The sequence below is a fragment of the Scyliorhinus torazame genome, chromosome 3 (genome assembly GCF_047496885.1).
Source record: "Scyliorhinus torazame isolate Kashiwa2021f chromosome 3, sScyTor2.1, whole genome shotgun sequence".
Taxonomy (NCBI): domain Eukaryota; kingdom Metazoa; phylum Chordata; class Chondrichthyes; order Carcharhiniformes; family Scyliorhinidae; genus Scyliorhinus; species Scyliorhinus torazame.
The window spans coordinates 20,004,921-20,029,540 of record NC_092709.1 but is presented as its reverse complement, the minus strand read 5'-3'; the positions used below and the strand labels follow the sequence as shown (position 1 = coordinate 20,029,540).

Sequence of the window (24,620 nt, the reverse complement as noted above, 5' to 3'; positions counted from 1 at the left end):
AAGTACAACTGCATCCAGTTGCAGTCCATGTTACCCCCAGGGTGAATAACACGACAGGTGCCATTTGGTCCAACCATATCGTCCAGCAGATGTGGATTTTGCCTGTGTGCGTCAGCCCCAGCCATCAAAGATAGTCCAAATCCAGAAAAACACGTGACTTTTGATCAATTGCACATGAAAAACATTTTCAGCTACTGCCAAAGCTGTGTTATCTCCTATTTAAAGCGGTCCTGTAAATATGACCTCCTCAACAACTGTGTCTTTGACCAGTTGAGGCCCCCCTTCCCCCAGGACTAGTTGTAGAATATATGCCATTTAGTGCATAATGTAAATGATGTTTAATGGAAGCCATTCCACTGTAAATGTTGTGTTTGCAAGTGAGACAAATTTCTGCACATGTTTGGAAGAGACAGGCGAATGACTGGAGTTACAAATGGTAAATGTTGCACTTTTGTTCATCAGTGGGGGGGCGGGGGGATGGAGGGCAGTGGACATCGCTGCCAGAAGTTGCCAGTATGATTTCAGTGAAGTTTAAACCAAATAAAGTGTTCAAGGAAACACAAGCTAAAAGAATACAAGGAATAGACAACATTATTGAATTCTCTCCGTTTATAATAAATACCTTATGAAAGTTGCTGCTTTAGATCTATTTTGCAATGCCTTGGTGCCTTGAGATTTGTACTTCAGTCTAGAAAGTGCGTTTTGGTTTAAAAAAAAAGAGTGAATATCCTACTTCAACCCCGTTTTAAACACTTCAATAAGGCTGAAGTCTGTGTTTTAAGGCGGGGAAAAATATACTGAACTTTCCCTCCGATCGGCCCGTTGTTCCCCCTGGATTAGGCTGTTGCTGATTTCATGCGTGTGGATTCCACATTTCATCAAGCTCTTGTGGAAATGCAATATCTTGAAATACTGTGACAGTCATTTCCAGGGGACACATCTCTGACACGCGGCAGCAAAATAAATTTTCGAGATGGTGAGGTGCCTGGGTAGCAGAGTGCAACCTTCCCAAGTCAGCAATTGCCCAGAAGTACAAACTTTCCGGCAGGCAATTCATGTGAAAAATGTGATTTCAAACAATCTTTGCATGGTTCCCCAACATACCGCAGCACTCCGAGGACATAATCTGAGCTGGCATTTCAGCATGTTCCTGAGTGAGTGCTGCATTGTTGGTGGTGCCATCTTCTGGATGGGATGTTCGACTGAGGATACGTCTGCCGTCTCAAGTAAATGCAATTTGTCATTCTTTCACAGTCGAACAGAGTCTGCAAATGCGAACCTGCGAATTTGCTCACAGCCTGGGTGTTCTGGCCAATATTTATCCTTCCACCTTGAAAAGAAACTCCGAAAACCTGGCTGTCACACTGTTGTTTGTGAGAGTTAAATGTCTGCGAATTAGGGCAGCACGGTGGCGCAGTGGTCTCAAGTCGTCGAGGTCCCAGGTTCGATCCCGGCTCTGGGTCACTGTCAGTGTGGAGTTTGCACATTCTCCCCGTGTTTGCGTGGGTTTCACCCCCACAACCCAAAGAAATGCAGGGTAGGTGGATTGAAGACGCTAAATTGCCCCTTAATTGGAAAAAATTAATTGGACACTCTTAAATTTATTTTTAAAAAGTCTGCGAATTGACAGCTGCATTTCCCACTTTACGACAAAGGTCTTGCTTCGAAAACCCTTCACTCCCTGTAATGTGCTTTGGGACAATCATAGGCCATGAAAGCACAAATGTTTTTGATATTATTAATTGATGGGGTGTTGGCATCACTGATTGGGCCAGTATTTAATGCGCATCCCTAATTGCCCTTGAACTGAGGGGCTTGCTAGATTTTGCCAGGGGTCACATGTAGGCCAGACCACGTAGGAATGGCTGATTTCCTTCCCCAAGGGGCACTGGTGAACCAGCTGGACTTTTACAACAATCGACAATGGTTTCATGGTCATTAGACTTTTAGTTCCAGGCATCTATTTACTGGATTTAAATTTCACCATCCGCCGTGGTGGGATTTGAACCCGGGTCCTCAGAGCAGTACCCCGAGTCTCTGGATTACTAGCCCAGAAAGAATACTACCAGCTCCCCCAAATGTCATGCTCCAGGTTCAAAACTAATCAAGGTTTCTTAACATTATAAATTTGTACTTTAACTTGATTTGATTTATTGTCACATGTACCGAAGTACAGTGAAAAGTATTTTTCTGCGGCCGAGGGAACATACATAGCAGACAAAAAGAGGGTGTGATGTGTTTCAATCAACCCTGTCTTTACACACTGAGTGTCTCCACTGGAAAGAGAGCGATCATGTGTGCTGTGTTCTTATATATGGGTTGCCCCCTTGTGGTAGTGTCACCTGTGTGTGTGTGTGTGTATGTGTGTGTGTCTTGACTGCCCATTGGTCGTGTCCTATCTTACTGACCTATTGGTTGAATGTCTGTGTCATGATGTCTCTGGTGCTCCCTCTAGTGTTTATCTAGTCTACATGTATTTACATTAACCCCTTGCGTATTTACAGTGATGCATATCACCACAAAATCGATCAGTTATGCTGATGCCCAATCGCCTCCCCTGTTTCCCAGCTCTCCCTGCAGAAGGCACAGCACTAAAATGGATTATCACAAATCTCAGTTTTTTTTAAAAAGCCCTGACGAAGTGCAACGAATGAACAGCACGGCTGACCCACGGCTGACTGCAAAATCCTGGCTGGTTTCCATGGTTGCACGCCATTGCATTGGCTTGGATAAGTTTGGTTGATGTCTGAAGAAGTGTTTTGTCTGAACACGGATTTCTATGGGAAAATTAAACTGGGACAAATAAAATTATCATCACCAGAAAAATAAGAAATGTAAGAAATGCCCTGAGACACACAATAGCAGGCAGAAAAGGGAATAGCTGATGAATTTGTGAGCAGAACATTTGATTTTTGTTAATGACCACTAGAAATCAGATCTTTCCCTTGCCGCCTTTAATTCGGAGGAAGATTACTGTTTCCACAGATGTGCCTGTATGTGATGAGCAGCTCTGAAAATGGCTGATTTATCCCTGGCATATAATATTCCAGAAAGTTGTTGCATTGCTTCCATTCTGTGTTCTGTGTAAGTGCACATGTTGTTAACAATTCCCCTGTTTTCTCCAAACAAGGGTCTTCCATACCAACTGAAATTGCTTTGCATAACTCTCCCTGTTTGTGGGTGCATCTTTTCTCTGATCCGCTATTTATCGGCAACAGCACAATACTTTTCTACTTTTTGTTGTGTTATGTGATCTGGGATAACACAGGCTGCACCTGGGTGCAGCTTTAACCAAAAGATACTCCAGACCTTGAAGTTAGTTCAATCTGATTTATTGAACCAGTAGCACAGTTAGCACAGTTCTCTGAGTTCGACTCTCTGCTAACCTAAGTGTGGTTACTCTGTCTGACTGAACCAGACTAGCTCTTAGCCACGTGCTGGAGGTGTGATACTGTACATACACCCTGACTCACTCTGTAGATGTTCATCAGTGGAAAGAGGCGGAGTGTGAGTGCCTCGTGCCTTTATAGTGAGATACCATTGCCTGCTCATTGGTCATGTCCTGTTCTCTGTGTTCATTAGGTGCCTGTCTGTATATCATTATCTGCATGTCTGCATATCATGACACGTTTTATGTTTGGTTTTCACAGTAACTTCATTGCAATGCAAGCCTAATTGTGACAATAAAGATTATTATTTTGTTGTGCAGGTTACGTGGATTGGCCAAGCTAATTTGCCTCTTGAGGTGGGGTTGCAGGAATATGGCGGGGGACTGGGCCTAGGTAGGGTGGTGCAAACTCGATGGGCTAAATAGAACATAGAACAGTAGAGCACAGAACAGGCCCTTCGGCCCTCGATGTTGTGCCGAACCTTGTCCGAAACCAAGATCAAGCTATCCCACTCCCTGTCATTCTGGTGTGCTCCATGTGCCTATCCAATAACCGTTTGAAAGTTCCTAAAGTGTCCGACCCCACTATCACAGCAGGCAGTCCATTCCACACCCCAACCACTCTCTGAGTAAAGAACATACCTCGGCCATCCCTCCTATATCTCCCACCCTGAACCTTATAGTTATGCCCCCTTGTAACAGCTACATCCACCCGAGGAAATAGTCACTGAACGTCCACTCTATCTATCCCCCTCATCATCTTATAAACCTCTATTAAGTCGCCTCTCATCCTCCTCCGCTCCTTCTGCACTGTAGGGATGCTATGATTCTAAGACCTGGGACCTGACTTGTCCGGTAATAATAGCAGGCGGGTTCATAACAATAACTCCTAGATTGGCTATTTTCTAGCCTTTATAAAGCTTGACTCATTGTTTCTTAACAGTTGCTTTGCAATTACCCATGCTGTTGATCAACTGTGTACTCCAGCTCCATCCGGTGGTAATATTGTGAAACTGCACTTGTTGCAGTGGAGAGAGCGGGGGGGAACAAGACGTCCATTAAATAGATTGTAACCAGAGAAGTGTTCGATCAAATATTAAATTACGGAATCTTTCGGGGAAGGTATGGAAAATGTTTCCTCCTGGAAATGTGTATGACAGTGTCTAAATATATGCGCATTTCTTTATTTTCAATTGTGAAGCGTGCTAGATAATGTGGAGAAACTGATTTGAATTGCTGAAATCCATATCGTGAAGTGAAGTGATTTGAACTTGAACAGTGCCTTGTCAAGTTTAAAGTGACTTATCAATATGCCCCTGCTTCTGTCCTTTTATCTACAGCTGACAGCAAGACCTGATGGTTGAGTGCTTGACTTTTACTAAGCCTAAGTACCAGGGTTGCTGATTATCCCGGATTCCTTAACCTTTATCGAGTGAGTCATGGCTAGTACATTTTTCCATTTACAAGAACAAAGAACAAAGAAATGTACAGCACAGGAACAGGCCCTTCGGCCCTCCAAGCCCGTGCCGACCATACTGCCCGACTAAACTACAATCTTCTACACTTCCTGGGTCCGTATCCTTCTATTCCCATCCTATTCATATATTTGTCAAGATGCCCCTTAAATGTCCCTATCGTCCCTGCTTCCACTACCTCCTCCGGTAGTGAGTTCCAGGCACCCACTACCCTCTGCGTAAAAAACTTGCCTCGTACATCTACTCTAAACTTTGCCCCTCTCACCTTAAACCTATGCCCCCTAGTAATTGACCCCTCTACCCTGGGGAAAAGCCTCTGACTATCCACTCTGTCTATGCCCCTCATAATTTTGTATACCTCTATCAGGTCGCCCCTCAACCTCCTTCGTTCCAGTGAGAACAAACCGAGTTTATTCAATCGCTCATCATAGCTTATGCCCTCCATACCAGGCAACATTCTGGTAAATCTCTTCTGCACCCTCTCTAAAGCCTCCACATCCTTCTGGTAGTGTGGCGACCAGAATTGAACACTATACTCCAAGTGTGGCCTAACTAAGGTTCTATACAGCTGCAACATGACTTGCCAATTCTTATACTCAATGCCCCGGCCAATGAAGGCAAGCATGCCGTATGCCTTCTTGACTACCTTCTCCACCTGTGTTGCCCCTTTCAATGACCTGTGGACCTGTACTCCTAGATCTCTTTGACTTTCAATACTCTTGAGGGTTCTACCATTCACTGTATATTCCCTACCTGCATTAGCCCTTCCAAAATGCATTACCTCACATTTGTCCGGATTAAATTCCATCTGCCATCTCTCCGCCCAAGTCTCCAGACAATCTAAATCCTGCTGTATCCTCAGACAGTCCTCATCGCTATCCGCAATTCCACCAACCTTTGTGTCGTCTGCAAACTTACTAATCAGACCAGTTACATTTTCCTCCAAATCATTTATATATACTACAAAGAGCAAAGGTCCCAGCACTGATCCCTGTGGAACACCACTGGTCACAGCCCTCCAATTAGAAAAGCATCCCTCCATTGCTACCCTCTGCCTTCTATGGCCTAGCCAGTTCTGTATCCACCTTGCCAGTTCACCCCTGATCCCGTGTGACTTCACCTTTTGTACTAGTCTACCATGAGGGACCTTGTCAAAGGCCTTACTGAAGTCCATATAGACAACATCTACTGCCCTACCTGCATCAATCATCTTAGTGACCTCCTCGAAAAACTCTATTAAGTTAGTGAGACACGACCTCCCCTTCACAAAACCGTGCTGCCTCTCACTAATACGTCCATTTGCTTCCAAATGGGAGTAGATCCTGTCTCGAAGAATTCTCTCCAGTAATTTCCCTACCACTGAAGTAAGGCTCACCGGCCTGTAGTTCCCGGGATTATCCTTGCTACCCTTCTTAAACAGAGGAACAACATTGGCTATTCTCCAGTCCTCCGGGACATCCCCTGAAGACAGCGAGGATCCAAAGATTTCTGTCAAGGCCTCAGCAATTTCCTCTCCAGCCTCCTTCAGTATTCTGGGGTAGATCCCATCCGGCCCTGGGGACTTATCTACCTTAATATTTTTTAAGACACCCAACACCTCGTCTTTTTGGATCACAATGTGACCCAGGCTATCTACACCCCCTTCTCCAGACTCAACATCTACCAATTCCTTCTCTTTGGTGAATACTGATGCAAAGTATTCATTTAGTACCTCGCCCATTTCCTCTGGCTCCACACATAGATTCCCTTGCCTATCCTTCAGTGGGCCAACCCTTTCCCTGGCTACCCTCTTGCTTTTTATGTACGTGTAAAAAGCCTTGGGATTTTCCTTAACCCTATTTGCCAATGACTTTTCATGACCCCTTCTAGCCCTCCTGACTCCTTGCTTAAGTTCCTTCCTACTTTCCTTATATGCCACACAGGCTTCGTCTGTTCCCAGCCTTTTAGCCCTGACAAATGCCTCCTTTTTCTTTTTGACGAGGCCTACAATATCACTCGTCATCCAAGGCTCCCGAAAATTGCCGTATTTATCTTTCTTCCTCACAGGAACATGCCTGTCCTGTATTCCTTTCAACTGACACTTGAAAGCCTCCCACATGTCAGATGTTGATTTGCCCTCAAACATCCGCCCCCAATCTATGTTCTTCAGTTCCCGCCTAATATTGTTATAATTAGCCTTCCCCCAATTTAGCACATTCATCCTCGGACCACTCTTATCCTTGTCCACCAGTACTTTAAAACTTACTGAATTGTGGTCACTGTTACTGAAATGCTCCCCTACTGAAACATCTACCACCTGGCCGGGCTCATTCCCCAATACCAGGTCCAGTACCGCCCCTTCCCTAGTTGGACTGTTTACATATTGTTTGAAGAAGCCCTCCTGGATGCTCCTTACAAACTCCGCCCCGTCTAAGCCCCTGGCACTAAGTGAGTCCCAGTCAATATTGGGGAAGTTGAAGTCTCCCATCACCACAACCCTGTTGTTTAGAAGTGAGAGGTTTGGCTGGGGAAGTCTGCTTTGCATTTTCTCCGTTTGGGTCACATTTCCAGTTGCAGGCAGCGTTGCTGAGACTGTTTTTCATAATGTCCATGAATTTTCTTTTTAAAGTTAGAGTACCCAATTCATTTTTTTCCAATTAAGGGGCAATTTAGCGTGGCCAATCCACCTACCCTGCACATCTTTTGGGTTGTGGGGGCGAAACCCACGCAAACACTGGGAGAATGTGCAACCTCCACACGGACAGTGACCCAGGGCCGGGATCGAACCTGGGACCTCGACGCCGTGAGGCAGCAGCACTAACCCCCCCCCCCCTCATCATACAAACCTGCCTCCCATCCATTGACTCCATCTACACCTCTGGTTGCCTGGGGAAAGCAGGCAGCATAAGCAAAGACCCCTCCCACCCGGCTTACTCACTCTTCCAACTTCTTCCATCGGGCAGGAGATTTAAAAAAGTCTGAGAACACGCATGAACAGATTCAAAAAATGCTTCTTCCCCGCTCTTACCAGGCTCCTAAACGACCCTCTTATGGACTGACCTGATTAATACCACACTCCTGTATGCTTCACCCGTGCTGGTGTTGTGTATTTACATTGTGTACCTTGTGTTGCCCTATTACGTATTTACTTTTCAAGTACAAATGATCCCTGTTTGAACTGCTCGCAGAAAAATACCTTTCAATGTACCTCTGTACACGTGACAATAAACAAATCCAACAAATGTGAAGAAGGCCCCAGCTGGGGAAATGGTAAAGGTTTCCTGCTTCCTATTCCAGCGTAGAATTGGGCCCCCTAGACTGATCATGTTGTAGCACCAGGTACAGAGGCTTGATGGAGATACCATCAGAGACTGGATAACAGGACCAAACAGATTTGTTGAAGAGGAGCTAAAGTGGTTGTTTGAACGGTTGAAGAAAAAATGTAAAGGGTGGCAGGGTGGTTTGCACTGCTGCCTCATAGCGCCAGGGTCCCAGGTTCAATTCCCGGCTTGGGTCACTGTCTGTGGGGAGTTTGTACTTTCTCTCCGTGTTTTGCGTGGGTTTCCTCTGGACGCTCCGCTTTCCTCCCACAGTCCAAACATGTGCAGGTTAGGTGGTTTGGCCATGCTAAATTGCCCCCAAGTGTCCAAAGGTTGGATGGGGTTACAGGGACAGGGCAGGAGCTTAGGCCTAGGTTGGGTGCTCTTTCAAAAGGTTGGTGCAGACCTGATGGGCCTCATGGCCTCCTTCTGCACTGTAGGGATTCTATGAATAGAGAAATGTAAAAATACAGACTTGCAGAACAAGACATAAGGGAAATGACAGGAAAAGTTGAGTTACATCTGGGGGATGCATGAAGGGGAAACATAGGGAAGTTGCCATGGAAAGAAACCAAGTGCTTGCGAGATGGACTAAATACTTGGAAGACTTATTTGAAGAAAAACAGACAGGGAGAAAAACAACCAATCAGAAAAGCATGGATGGTTTCAAGATCATGAACGATGAAGTAAGGACAGCAATAAATAGATGAAAAGCCTCGGAACTAATTATAAGCTCAGAAACTTTGGAATAAACAAACTGACTCTCGCCTTCAATGAAGTTGGGGATGTTGGAGGAATCCCAGAAGATTTAAGGATATCAATATTTATTGCACTCACTAAAAAGCCCTGAGGGATTGAAACAGAACTCGCTCACGCTGTCAGTCTAATGGGTCAGATTATCCTTCTTCAAGTACTGATGAGTGGGGCAAGGGGCAAGATGAAGTCAGAAACTTCAATTCTTCAGTGCAGTATCGTAGAAGATCGAGAAACGAAAAACACTATTGCGTTGCGCATGCTATCAGAAAGAGCCACCGAGATGAAAAAAAGACGTGTCCAGTGGCGTTCAACTGGACACCAGCCTACAGTCACACAAACAGCCTTCCACCACCACCCTCTGTCTCCTACCACTAAACCAGTTTTGGATCCAACTGCAATGTTAGCCTGGATCCCATGTTCCTTCTTTATCAGTTTCCCATGTGGGATCTTGCCAAAGGCTTTACTGAAGTCCATATAAACCTCATCAACTGCACGACTCTCATCTGCACACCTGATCGCCACCTTAGAAAATTCAATCAAATTTGTTGAGCGTGACCTCCCGCTGACAGAAGCCATTCTGACTGTCCCTGATCAAACCTTGCCTCATTCTCTCCTTCAGAATTTTGTCCACTAGTTTCCCTACAATTATTGTGTGATTCACTTCGCTGTAATTCCCTGATTTAACTCTACCACCCCTTTTGAAAAGAGGAACCACATTCCCTGTCCTCCAATCCTTTGGCACCTTCCCTGTGGCTAGAGAGGAATAAAAAATTTGAATGGGAGCCCCTGTAATTTCCTTCCTGGCTTCCCACAGCAGCCTGGGATACAATTCATCCAGACCTAAAGATTTTTCCATTCTTAAGCCCCCCAAAACCTCCAAGACTTCCTCACTCCCTGTGTCAAACTGTTTTAAGAACCTCACAGTCCCCTTCACTGAATTCTATACCTACATGCTCCTTCTCCTGAGTGAAGACCGATGCAAAGAACTTGTTTAACACCCGACCAATGTCCTCCAGCGCAATGCACAGATTACCCCCATGGTCGCTCACAGCCTCACTATTTCCCTGGTTATCCTCTTCCCCTTAATATACTTGGGTAATATATTTAAAAGCATCAATGAGACCATTTGTCTCACAACAAACATCTGGGTGGTTGGTGAGAAATCCACGGAATCTACTTTGGTCGCATCTGTCATTTACTTTGTACTGTATGTCTGAGCACAGTTCGTCTGTTAATTCATGTGTATCTCATAGTTAGCTTGAATGTTAAAGTATAAGATAAGTATTGCAAATTGTTTTATCTTTCTGAATACATACATGTCTGTAAAGATGTATCTGGGGCGAGAGGAATAGTGTAATATTGAAACATTTTCTTAAGTTTGTATTAAGACCTTTTCTACTATTTGTGTTTGATGTAATGTATTTGTATTTTATGTAATATATTTAATTTTTCTTGTTTACTAAATGTTTTTAATCTTTGAATTACAAGTTCATCAGCAGACTCAACATAGGAACATAGGAATTAGGAGCAGAAATAGGCAAGTCAGCCCTTCGAACCTGCTCCGCCATTCAATCAGATCGCTTCCTGGCCTCAAAGCCGCCTCCCTACCTGTTCCCCATATCCCTTTAACCTGGTTTTTGATCCAAGATATATCTATCTCCCTCTTGAACCCATTTAATGATTCGGACTCCACCGCACTATGGGGCAGCGAGTTCCACAAATTCACCACCCTCTGCGAGAAGTAGTTCCTCCTCATCTCAGTTTTAAATCTACCGCCTCTCAATCTATATCTGTGACCGCTTGTTCTAGAGTTCCCCACAAGGGGGAACATTTGGTCTACGTTTACTTTATCAATCCCTTTTAGTATTTTATATACCTCCATCAGATCCTTTCTCATCCTTCTAAACTCCAGCGAGTGTAAGCTCAAACTGTTTACTCTCTCCTCGTATGTCAACCCCTTCATCCCCGGAATCAATCTGGTGAACCTCCTCTGAAATGCTTCCAATGTCACCACATCCTTCCTCAAATCAGGAGTCCAAAACTGGACACAATATTCCAGATGTGGCCTCAACAACACCCTACACAATTGCAACAACACTTCTCCACTTTTACACTCCAGTCCTTCTGTAATAAACACTAACATTCCATTTGTCTTTGTAATTACATTTTGTACTCCTGTGAATTTGTTCAGCAACTTTCCTCCACAGTTTCAAAAAAACAAGTTAGGGTCTATTGAGCCATGTTTCACTCTGAGATCTGACTTGTCCAGCATTAACATCAGCTGGGATCTTAACAGAAATGTGGTTAAAAAAAATAGAGATGCCCAGAGCTGCAGCTTTTGAGATGAATAATGAAGATTTTGTGGACAAGCCACACTACCAGTGAAGAGGTGCTAATAAAATCCGAGACCAAAAGAGCCCTGCTGACCAGGATCAGGAAGAGACTGTTGGAATTTCTCGGGTACATAACAAGAAATGATGATGTAGAAGGTCTGATGCTGAGATTGAGGTAGTCAAAGGACAGTCTTTTTAAAGTCCCTTGCAAACTGGATGGATCTACCACCAGTGTCTCCAGAGCAAGATTAACATGGAGGTCCATGGTTGCCAACACCCTCTTGGGGCTTGGTACCTGAAGAGAAAGAGATCATGGATTTCCAAATCTCAAAAAGTGTATTCGTGTCAGTGCAACATTGGCATTTTGTGCATCACCCACGTTTGTGTCCACTTTGAGCACCAAATCTCGCTCCAAGTTTGGGTAGTTTTGTGCTCTTCCTCATAATAGAAACCGGGCTAGGATTAGCCTAAACCCCTGATAGGTCAAGTGGAACAAGAGAGAACACGGAGCTTCACTGGATTCAAACCAGAGGTGAAAGGAAAGGCCTGTATTTAGCATTGCCTATCCCCATAACACCACCATGATAGTACTGACGGTATATGATCCCTGCACTGTCTCTGACCATGGACAGTACGTATTATTTTGAGCAATACCCAACAGGCTAGTATCATTAACTGAGCACCGGTATGAAGAGCTTTCACAATGTTTTGGCTAGGTTTGACAAACTACGTAGAATCCACTGTAGAGAGACAAGCCATTAGGACCAAAAGCTCAATGCCAGCGTTTCTCCCCACTCAAGCCTCCATCCAATGGAATTGCCTCTTCCCACCCTGACCCAATGTGCCTTCCATTCACTTTATTGCCATCTTTGCGTCAACTGCTTTGTGGGACTGAGTTCCAGGTTTTCTCAACTCACTGTGTAAAGACATTCTTCCTGATTCTGTTGATCTGGTGGTGACTGCATTACAGTTGTGTCCCCTTGTCCGCAAGTGATAGTCGTTTTGTCAAGTACACCCCATCAACATTGATGGTTTGCTATGCGCAATAATGTCTACGTTAATACAACTTTAGCTATGTCCCAGTTCAGTTCAAGAAGCTTGTAACAGGATAGTGAATGTATTTTCTTATGTAACGTGATGAGACACATTGGGAAGTGATGGAAAGTCCAGTTTGAGTATCTTGATCAATGATGAGTTTCGTGTCAAATGCAAGAGCACTCAAAATATTTTGCGTTCTCGAACATGAAGAATCTTTTATTTTGTATACATTTAGAGTACCCGGTTCATTTTTACCAACTAAGGGGCAATTTAGCGTGGCCAATTCACCCAGCCTGCACACCCTTGGGTTGTGGGGGCGGAACCCACGCAGACACGAGGAGAATGTGCAAACTCCACACGGACAGTGACCCAGAGCCGGGATTGAACATGGGACCTCGGCGTGAGGCAGCCGTGCTAACCACTGTGCCACCGTGCTGCCCTCGAACATGAAAAGTGTTGTTCCTCACCCCTCCCTCTCACCTCACTTCTCCCCCACCCCCCCCCCTCGAGCGAAGGGACACTGGGTATAAATACCATCTAGAGGCAAATGGCAGAGATATGTGCAGGTCTTCAATTTATTTTACCCAGTTGTACATTTTTCGATCCAACTAAAAATTGGAGAATAAAAGATTCTTTTGGAAACTAATTTTGATTTTCCTCCTCCCCCAATACCTTTCAGTCCTGGAAGGGTGCTCCAAATAGCCTTTGAGGTGTTGGAAGGACTGGAATATATGAACAAACACAGACTGGTTCACCGAGCACTTGCACCGCACAATATTCTTCTGGATTGTGAGGTAAGGCATTCTACTTTTGCCTCTTTCGATAGAATATACTGATGCATGAACCGCTTGTACATCCAGCATTAGTTATTAATTAATTTAAAAAAGGACTTTTATATGCTTGATTAATTGGGAGCTAATAATGACTTGTGGCTGGAGAATGGCTGATGTTTTAATGTTCGTTAATGTAATGAAAATTCAATTATTATATTGCCTCTTTGGGATAGGCTGGACCACAGGTTCTGGCTACCTTAAAGCCAGTGAGCAAATCGTGGACTGCTGGTTGCCGGGGATTCTAGACTTGGTACCAGGTTCTAGAGCTGCCCGTGGCTCTGTCACTATCCCAGTCTGGACGGCAAGGTCCTGTGACCATCCACGGCTGGACAGCAGTTCCGGAAGTACCCTGAGCCTAGGGAGCCGTTTCTGGAGCTATGCAAGGCTGGCCTGTTGGGTTTCCTGAGGTTTCTCGACTCGGGACCAGGTTGCAGAACTGCCCAACGCTCTCATTACCCGAGGCTCAACATCAAGGTCCTATGACTGTCCACGAATTGACAGCGGGTTCGTGACTATCCTGAGGCAAGGGAGCAGTTTCTGGAACTGTGCAAGGCTGGACACCAGAGTCTGGAGCATCCTGAAGCTTGGGAGCAGGTTCCCGACTGCGAGGGCACTACAGACCAGAGCCTGGAATGACCCAAATCCAGAGCGCGAGATCTGAAGCAGCCGAAGGCAGCAGGCCATGGTATAAATAAATGACTACTAAGTTCCACCCTTAAAGATGATCATGTCCTTCAACTAATTGCAGAAAATGCCACTTCAGTATTGTATTGACTGACAGTTGGATAGGTTCCATTGGTTTTAATGTATCAATTGTTCTCCTTATTCCCAGCAGGTTCCAGATCAATGTCCAGTGAATATTAAATGTAATTCAAGGAATCTCTTATAACAGTAACACAGTGCTAGGCTTCTTTCCATGTTGATTAACGCGATGAGCTCACATCAGGATCAATCATTGAGATTTAAAATCATCGCCCGAACAGGGACTTGAAACCAGGACCCTCAGATTAAGAGTCTGATGCTGTACCGACTGAGCTAACTAGGAGTAAAGTTATCAGCTGAAGGGGATGATCTGATTGATTCCGTATCGGGAACAACAGTCGGCAACTTGTAAGACAGGTGGTTCAAATGAGATGGCGGGAGTGTTGGCTTTCTCTCTTGGTTTGCACAGCTGGTCTGATTTATATTCCAGGTAGAGGCACCTGGTTTTAATGTGTTTATATTTTTTATGATTTCAGGGTCACGTTAAGTTGGCTAAGTTTGGTCTGTATCATATGACCGGTTACAATGCTGATGTTGACTTTCCTATTGGGTAAGAATTCAACTAGAATTTGGATGCGTTTTAATGCGATTATTGTCATAAGTGTGGCTGCAATTGGAGTAGATTTGACCAACATCTTTTCTTTGTCCGTTGAGAGTGAAAATAATGAAGGAACTCTGATTCTGAATTGGAAAGAGATCAAGACCCAGTCCAGGGAATTGAGCCAGTAATCTGTACAGACACTCCAGTGCAGTGCTGAGGGAATGCTGCAATGTCCAATGTAGTTTTGGACGAGACAGTAAACAGGGCTCCATCTGCCCCCTCCGGTGGAAGTAAAAGATCCCATGACACCACTTCAAAGAAGAGCTGGGGCATTCTCCCCTGTATCCTGGCCAATACAGGCGGCACCGTAGCACAGTGGTTAACACTATGACTTCACAGCTCCAGGGTCCCAGGTTCGATTCCCGGCTTGGATCACTGTCTGTGCGGAGTCTGCAAGTTCTCCCAGTGTCTGCGTGGGTTTCCACCGGGTGCTCCGGTTTCCTCCCACGAGTCCCGAAAGACGTGCTATTAGGTAATTTGGACATTCTGAATTCTTAATAGTTGTCCCTCTAAAGTAGTTTGGCTCAAATCTTCAAATGGCAACAACGGTAAATGTTGAGGCACATTGGTACTTACCCAAGGAAACATTCAATGGGAAAAATCATACACCCTTCCAAGCATTCCTGACACTGAACTTAGCGGTGAAAACTTGGGCTTGATTCCTGGAACATTATTTCCCCGAAGGTTCTCCTGCTGTTAAACACAGAGCGAGAACCTGGGTTGACAGTGATTGACAGCGGGAGCTGTATTGGGAAGGCCTAAAAATATTTGAAAAGTTTAAACCTGAGCAATTAATCCCCACTACACCCCCCACACTGTCCTCAACCCCAATACTGCTCACTCCCGGGGGCGGGGGGGGAGGAGCGGCACGTGGCGCAGTGGTTAGCATTGCTGCCTACGGCGCTGAGGACCCGGGTTCGAATCCCGGCCCTGGGTCACTGTCCGTGTGGAGTTTGCACATTCTCCCCGTGTCTGCGTGGGTTTCACCCCCACAACCCAAAGATGTGCAGTTCGGGTGGATTGGCCACGCTAAATTGTCCCTTAATTGGGAAAAAAAATAATTGGGTACTCTAAATGTTAAAAAAAAAAATACTGCTCACTCCCCTCTCCTGACAGCACCTCCCCCGCTCCCCCCCCCCCCCCCCCCCCCCCGACACTGCTCAACTCCCAACAATGCTCACCCACCTCCAGTGAATGCTCACCCCTCCCCAACCACCATCCCACCGCAAACTCCGAACAGTAATTACAAGTCTTTGAAACATGAGAGATAGTTAAAAATACAATCCTGATGTTCTTTTAAATAAAAACTCATCGCAACCGAGATGAGGAGAAATTACTGGGGAATTCATCAGCCCAGAGTGCGGTGGATGCTGGGACATTGAGTAAACTTAAGGAGGAGATGGACAGATTTTTAATTAGTGATGGGTTGAAGGGTTATGGAGAATGGGCAGGAGAGTGGATTTGAGGACGAGAGATCAGCCATGATCGTATTGAATGGCGGTGCGGGCTCGAGGGGCTGAATTGCCTACTCCTGTTCCTTGCTCTTGTAACACTGGAAGCATGCTGACCTTCAGGGAAGTTATTTGAGCTGGTGGCCTCACCACTCCTTCCTGCCAGACCTGCACCTGGGTCCCTACGGCGATGCCTCGCACCTCACTCCTCGCACCTCACCCCTGGATAGGAAGTCACAGCCGCCAGGGCATAAAAGGTAAGCAGGCACTTCTAATTGTGATGTGGAGATGCTGGTGTTGGACTGGGGTGGGCACAATAAGAAGTTTTACAACACTTTGATTTGATTTATTGTCAGATGTACCAAAGTACAGTGAAAAGTATTTTTCTGCGGCCGAGGAACGTACACAGTACGTACATAGCAGACACAAGAATAATCAACAGGGAACATTGACAAATGGTACATTGCCAAAACAGTGATTGGTTACAGTGTGGAACAAGGGGCCAAACAAAGCAAATACATGAGCAAGAGGAGCAGAGGGCGTCGTGAATAGTGTTCTTACAGGGAACAGATCAGTCCGAGAGGGAGTCGTTGAGGAGTCTTGTAGCTGTGGGGAAGAAGCTGTTTCTATGTCTGGATGTGCGAGTCTTCAGACTTCTGTACCTTCTGCCTGATTGGAAGGGTCTGGAAGAGGGCAATGCCTGGGTGGGAGGGGTCTCTGATAATGCTGTCTTCCTTCCTGAGGCAGTATACAGAATCAATGTGAGGGTGGCAAGTTTGTGTGATGTGTTGGGCTAAGTTCACCACAGTCTGCAGTTTCTTGCAATCTTGGACCGAGCAGTTGTCATATCCAAGCTGTGATGCAGCCGGATAGGATGCTCTCTATCGCACATCTGTAGACGTTTGTGAGAGTCGATGCAGACATGCCAAATTTCTTTAGCTTCCGCAGGAAGTAGAGACGTTGTTGGGCTTTCTGGACTGTTGCATCAACGTGAGTGGACCAGGACAGACTGTTGGTGATGGTGACCCCCAGGAACTTAAAGCTATCGACCATCTCCAATACTAGGTTAAAGTCCAACAGGTTTCTTTGGAATCACTAGCTTTCGGAGCACAGCTCCTTCATCAAGAGACTCACCTGATGAAGGAGCTGCGCTCTGGAAATGCCAGTGATTCCAAACAAATCTGTTGGACTTTAACTTGGTGTTGTAAAACTTCTTACTTCTAATTGTGGTCAGAAGTAACCACCATGGCATCGCCACTAACCAAAAGATCTTTGCCATTTCCTGACCTTTAATTGGTGTTTTAGGCAGTTTTCTGCGTGCAAATTGGCTGCCTACATAACGCCAGTGAATACTCTTCAAAAGGATCTAGATTGACTGTGAAGTGCTTTGCTATATCTTGAAGTTGTGAAATGCGCTGTATAATTGCAACTCTTTTTTTAAAAATGAAATGGGAAAAGCATAGAAGAGGATTTGAGATGCAGGTGGGTTGAGGTGGCTGAAAGATTCAGAGCCAGATTGTTGTTTTAAAAAAAAAAAAAACATTTTGCACTTGGCAATGGAGCCTGCAGATCACACTGGGGTGAAATGAGTGACGGAACCTGCGAGCACCACCTCACTATCTGTGTTCCTATCATTAATGAATATCTGATCGAGGGCTGTCACTGAACAACTGGTCAGGATGGACTAAACAAAACACAATCTGGAGTGAGAGAACCTCTGATTCATTTAAAAATGAAACGTCCTCGTCGATGTTCTACCCAGGTATATGTAATAAAGTGCTCAGAATTTGGGCTGTGTGTGGCCAATTGGAAATAAACGTGACAAGTTATGTACATTTTCACCCTGCTTTAAAAAAAGAAGATACTTCAATGCCTTTGGGCTGGTGAGTTGCTGTTGGTTAATGTGTATTTATGGGTTGTGTTTAGGTATCCTTCATACTTGGCACCTGAGGTCATTGCCCAGGGAATGGTGAAGTCCGCTGATCACACTCAGAGCGACAGGTCCTCACCCTCGGGTCCTAAAGTCGATGTGTGGTCTCTTGGTGTGATGCTCTTTGAACTTTGTGTGGTATGTTGCAGAACCGTCTCTTCTATCTGTGCATAAACTAATGGCATTGTGTGATGGAAGGAGTTTTAACGGTACAGATATTTCCTTAAACAGGCATAAAGTTATATACACTATCCTGGTGCCAATTCTGGAAGGGATTTCCTGGCAATTTTTTGAAGTTACGTCTTGTGAAGGGGCAGAATGTTATATCCAAAATATCAAATTGCCATCGAAAAGAAAAGACTTGGAAGCTATCCTTTAGCCTGTTAGCTCCCAGCCCTGAGTAGGCCCATTACTGCATGCATTGGTCGAAAGGGATCGTTTGAATAAATTATCTGAAAAACAAAAAGTGCAAACATAAGTTAATGTTTTGGGTCGATGATCATAGAATCATGGAATCTACAGTGCAGAAGGCCTTTCGGCCCATCGAGTCTGCACCGGCTTTTGGAAACAGCACCCGACCCAATCCCACACCTCCACCCTATCCCCGTAACCCCACCTAACGTAAGGGCAATTTAGCATGGCCAATCCACCTAACCACATCTTTGGACTGTGGGAGAAAACCGGAGCACCCGAAGGAAACCCACGGGGAGAACGTGCAGACTCCGCACAGACAGTGAACCAAGCAGGGAATTAAACCCTGGAGCTGTGAAGCAACTGTGCTATCCACTGTGCCACCCTTTCCTTCCTCTGGGCTGAGGGAAGATAGAAATGTTTTGAACAAGTGAAAGTGGGAAGAACAAAAAGAAAGGTCTCTGATGGGGTGGCGGACAGGAGAGATGAAATGACAGACGGTTTTGTGGTAATGGATGAAGGGAGGTAGTAAAAGATGTGACCGAGATGGCTGGCTAGCAGGCGCCTGGATACAAAGTGAATGAATTAAGAACAAAAGGAGACCGTAATGGAAGTACAGGTTATGACCTAAAATGATTGAACTCCATGTTGAATCCAGGGTACCGAGTCAAACGATGAGGTACTGTTCCTCACTCTTGCATTGCTCTTCGTTGGAACGCTGTAGCAGATCAAGTGCAGAGAGGTCAGATTGGGAACCAGAAGGAGAAGTGAAATGGCAAGCGACAGGGTTTTGTTTGCAGATTGATCGGAGGGATTGTGCAAAACAATCACCCAGACTAGGTTTAGTCCCCCCGCTCTCCCAATGACCTATCTAACTGGGCTGTGTGCAGCCAGCCAACTGCTCTTCAGCTGAGCGCGAATGCCGTCTTCTGGAGTTCTGGATGTTGCTCCCAGCTCACAAAACACAACCAAAAGAGGAGGTGGGAGCAGGGTGGGCAACTGGGATTTTGGATTGGCGGGGGGGGGGGGGGCGGGGAAGAGACCGTCCATCAGAACAATTAGGGCAGCACAGTAGCATTGTGGATAGCACAAATGCGTCACAGCTCCAGGGTCCCAGGTTCGATTCCGGCTTGGGTCACTGTCTGTGCGGAGTCTGCACATCCTCCCCGTGTGTGCGTGGGTTTCCTCCGGGTGCTCCGGTTTCCTCCCACAGTCCATTGATAAATTGCCCATAGTGTCCAAAATTGCCCTTAGTGTTGGGTGGGGTTACTGGGTTATGGGGATAGGGTGGAGGTGTGGACCTTGGGCAGGGTGCTCTTTCCAAGAGCCGGTGCAGACTCGATGGGCCGAATGGCCTCCTTCTGCACGGTTGATTCTATGAATTGCCGGTGTGTGGGGCAGTGGGTCAGCAGCCTCCCTTGTTGAGCTGTTTCTTCTTTTTGGAGCAGGCTCGTCCCCTCTGCATCGCTAGCATTTCCTCTTTCACTCAAACGTGGTTTAACTGCAAAACCAGGAAAACACCATCAGCCTTTGGGCCGCCGAAAAGGCATTTCCGCGGATGAATTTGCACGTAAACCTTTGTAACGCCACTAAAGCGACTGGTGGTTTGGCTCAAATGCTCTTTATGGGTCTTTGTAATGCGCCAGTTAGCGGCCACATAATTACGGTGACTGAACTCTCAAAATAACTCCGTGGCTTTAGGCCACCCTGAGGGTGTGATAGATGCTATACAAAAACAAATTTGTCCTTTATTCGTGGCATGGAGTGAACTCTGATTCTGGTTCAACATAGGAACAATATAACGGGCATTGTACTTGGACAGTACAATTTGCAATCAACTTGTTTTGTCAAGGGATCAAAAAGAGTACATTTTTGGTGGGGCAATTTTTGGAAACAACATTTTTTACCAAAATTTAATCTCTCAACTCGAGGTAAAGGATCCGTCTCCTGTGTCAGGCGATCCAACAGGGAAACAAAACTGCACGTTTAGCTCACAAAACATTTGGAGTTCTTCTAATCATCTTCCTTTCCTCATTAGTTTCACTTAATTGACTCGCATGCATCGACGGCGACAGAATTGGGGAGTTGGCTATAGGTTATAGAAAAAGATACTGAATCGATGCCAAATTGCAGTCAGATACAATAATGATATGAAACAGAGACATTTACTCGCTCAAGAAAAAAAGAGACTGAGGCAACTGAGCATGTGGTAAAGATTAGAGACAATTAGTGATGGAAGCAGTCGTGACATGTGGATATATTCTAACCACATGTGGTGTACCAGCCCAAGACAGTTGTGTCTGAGGTTTGTCAATGCAGTAATCGCTTTCGCTTTTGTTTTTCTGCACTTTTTTTGATAATTGCTACTATATTCTTTTAAGCGGTACACTCACTAAAAACAAAAAGCATCGGACTTTTTGATTAAATTAGGAGCTGGCTGTTCATCTTATTGTTCCAATAACCACTTCATCTGGAGCGGCAACCTGCTCGACTCCCACTCTTTCCCAATGTACTTGTGTATTCAATTCTCCACTGCGTGGATTGGACTGAATTTTCCAGTGGGCATTGGGGGCCATGTGCAAGTTCCCACCCCAATGGGATTTGTATCCCACCCATCTGCCCGATCTTCCCGGAGGTAGCCAATTAGCAGGTCAGCCCTTGGAACCCTGTCCGATTGGGGACAATAGGCTGGCTGTGCAGATGTGAGATCCTGTCTCCATTGGAAAATGGTCCCTAATTGGCTGCCTGTCTCATTGGATTGGACTGCCAACTTTCTTCCCTACCCAGCCTGGGAGGCGGGAATGCTTCGGGAGCCATCCTGACGTGATAGCCTCATTCCCATTTTCCTGAGCCCCACACCCGCCTCCGTAGGGCCAGGAAAAGTCAGCCTATTATCATAACCAAACAGCCAGTTCAGTGAAAGTTTTTATTCTAACCAGCCCTTTGTACCTCCACTAATAATTCTGACTCCTTACCCCTGTTTTACCAATTCCTGTCACTGTTTATCCTTGCTCGACCTCTAAGCATCCATGCCCTCTGTGGTGTCAACTTGCCTGGCATCAAGTCTTGGATGATCTGCAATTTTTTTCAGTTCAACATGCTAAAGTCTGAGACACTGTCTTCATACTCTATCCACTTACTTCGCCCCTCTCTGTAGCTACTTTCTCCAGATGATTGGCAGCCTCAACTTTATATATATTTTTTTAAATTAGAGTACCCAATTATTTTTTGTTTGACCAATTAAGAGGCAATTTAGCGTGGCCAGTCCACCTAATCTGCACATCTTTGGGTTGCGGGGGTGAAACATACGCAGGCATGGGGAGAATATGCAAACTCCACACGGACAGTGACCCGGGGCGAGATTTGAACCTGGGTCCTCAGCGCCAGTGTTATCCACAGCACCACATGCCGCCCTCTCAACTTTATATTTAACCCCGTTGTGAGCTTATGATTCTATATCTTCAGAAAGGCCACCTACTTCCACTTCAGCAACATCACCTATCTCTGATCCTGCCTCAGCCCATTTGTTCCTGAAATCTTAAGTCCGTCCCTTTGTCCATTCGCACTCTAGTTTGATCCTCCTCTGGCTGGTCTCCTATCCTCCGCCCTCCATCAATATTAGCCAATCCAAATCTCTGCTTCCCTAATCCTATCCTGCAGCTAGTCCCACTCACCCATCACTCCTGACCTTGCTGATCTACCTTGTTCCCTGACCCCACAATGTCCAAATTTAAAATTGTTATCCTTGTATTTAATTGACTTCATGGCCTCTCCCCACCCTGCCTCTATAACTTCCTCCAACCCCACCAAACCTTTCTGGACTCTCTCACCCGCCTCCTCCCCAACATTCCCTCTAATCTCTCCGTGCCTCCTACTCTGGCCTTCTCTGTATCCTTGAATCCCTTCGACACACCATTGGCATCATGCTTTTAGCTGCCTACCCACCTTACTCTCTTAACTCCCTCCACAAACCCCTCCAGCTCCCTCTCCTCCTTATGACCCTCCCTTTTGGTAGCTACTCCAAATATCTCCTCCTTTGATTAGCATTTATTAATTTTAGTAACTGCTCGATAGTACAGAACCTGCGTTTTGCTGGAAAAAAAGAGACATGCTGTTGAAGCTTTTCATCTTGCACTCATCAGAACAGATGCCAAATTTCAAAGGGAGCAGCAGTCAATACTGCATGAGAAAAGGGTGCTGATTGGTTTGGCAAGTCGTCTCTGGTAGGGGTGTTGCCATGAAGATTTCACAGGGAACCCAAACCCCCAGCTTTTGTTTAAATTCCAACCAAGCAAGTCGACTCTGGTCAAGGCATTGCCATGGGGAAATGCACAATTGTCCCCGTGTGATCATGGGATGCTTCCTCTCTGCTGAAGATGTTATGTGAATTAGAGTTGGTATTGTTTATCCAGTCAACACCTTTGATAATCTTGAAAACCTTGGATTTCAACTTGAATTATCTGTTCCAAAGAAAACATAAGCTCTTTTGAGTCATTCTTCATAACTATAACCTAAATCCTAGTCTTGTTCTATTCGACCTATTCTGTAACATTTCCAAGGCCCCACTCTCCGTCCTATAATGGAATGATTATCACTTGCATAAATTCAACATCACTTCCTTGATTTTGTGTTCGGTATGATTTTGTTTTCCCTGCTTGTAAAATGCAGAATTCCATTTGTCTTTGTCAAGGCCCTTTCTGCTTGTCTTGCCATCTCCTCAAACAATTGCCTGGGATTTCCTCCCTGCCTCCAATCTTAAAATATTTTCTCTCTTTTAAGTGAACATTGGTTCTTCGTCAGCAGATAATAGTTCAGCCTCAGAGTGCATATGAATTCTATCTCCATTTATTCTATCATCCGGGGGCAGCGGGTCGCTGTCCGTGTGGAGTTTGCACATTCTCCCTGTGTCTGTGTGGGTCTCACCCCCACAACCCAAAAAGATATGCAGGGTAGGTGGATTGGCCATGCGAAATTGTCCCTTAATTGGAATTAAAAAAAAAAAAAAATTATTCTGTCATCCATCCTGTATTAATTTTTATCATAGATTACCAAACCCCTTTATTCCGAAAATTTCCTGTGTAAGCATGTCACGCTGAAATTACAAACTTTCCTGTGGAGAAACTGCAGTATCACCACTTGTAGCATGGCGCAGTTACAGTTTAAACCCATAACTGCTTTTTCAATCATTGAAAAAAAATTAACTGCAGGTGTTGACGGGCATAAGCTTTCATAATGTAGAATAAATTTCTTTGCATCAAAATGCATCTGCCATTTAGAAGTCCAAGCAAATAACAGGTTAGTTTCTATCAAAGTCCGCCGCATTCTTACCGAACAGTTTGCTGTCTTCTTATCAGCATTGAACTCAAACCATGAGGTGAATTTTGAGGGTCACCTGTGTTTGGGAAAACAGGTGACTGGTCCTGTAAATGTAGGGCATTGTGCCAGCCCTTGCCCCCCCCCCCCCCAAACAATATTACGGATGGCAGGGGAGGCCTGGATATAGTGGATGCAGAGAGGATGTTTCCACTTGTAGGAAAAACTAGAACCAGAGGACACAATCTCGGACTAAAGGGACGATCCTTTAAAACAGAGATGAGGAGGAATTTCTTCAGCCAGAGGGTAGTGAATCTGTGGAATTCTTTGCCGCAGAAGGTTGTGGAGGCCAAATCACTGAGTGTCTTTAAGACAGAGATACAGAGACAGATTGCTTCTTGATTAATAACGGGACCAGGGCTTATGGGGAGAAGGCAGGAGAATGGGGATGAGAAAAATGTCAGTCATGATTGAATGGCGGAGCAAACTCGATGTGCCGAGTGGCCTAATTCTGCTCCTATGTCTCATGGAGTTGCCTGCCTGTGACCCTTAAGTGGGCTCTGATTTAACAGGCAGTGGGAGAGGCCTGTGCTCAATACATTGCCCGGCAGGTTTAACACTGCAGGCTGCTGGTCCGTGAAATGAATCCTCCCCACGCAGTTTTGTATCCCCGTGTCCACGTTCTTTGCTCTCCACCCCACCCCACTCTTTCCGACCTTTCCCCACAGGGCTTGCCACACTGCCTCTGGTGAGACCCCTGGGTCATCATGGCTCCTCTTCATCCCTGCCCTTCTGCAATATCGGCAGTAACTACGAATCCTTTTGTGACACCGAGCTACAGGCCTCTGAATGGAGGTGGACAGAAGTCTAACCTCATACTAATGCAAAGGCTGTCACCTGAAAGATTAAAGCAGGGAACATTGACCAATTGGATGGAGGGCTATCCACCCCCCACTATATTGCATAATAAATTGAAACAAGTCAACCAGGAGTTTAGGTTAGACAAGAAAATGCTCTTAGCGGAATTCCG

At 45.4% G+C, this 24,620-nt stretch overlaps 1 protein-coding gene across 2 annotated transcripts in view; it reads left to right on the top strand.

Annotated features, from left to right (window-relative positions):
* The window catches only part of tbck (TBC1 domain containing kinase), a 277,268-nt gene that overhangs the window by 23,259 nt on the left and 229,389 nt on the right, over nucleotides 1-24,620 (top strand). For both annotated transcript variants that reach the window (XM_072495371.1, XM_072495370.1), the window contains 3 exons: nucleotides 12,969-13,083; nucleotides 14,361-14,434; nucleotides 17,863-18,004. In XM_072495371.1, the coding sequence (XP_072351472.1) occupies nucleotides 12,969-13,083; nucleotides 14,361-14,434; nucleotides 17,863-18,004 (331 nt within the window). The remainder of the gene's footprint in view (nucleotides 1-12,968; nucleotides 13,084-14,360; nucleotides 14,435-17,862; nucleotides 18,005-24,620) is intronic.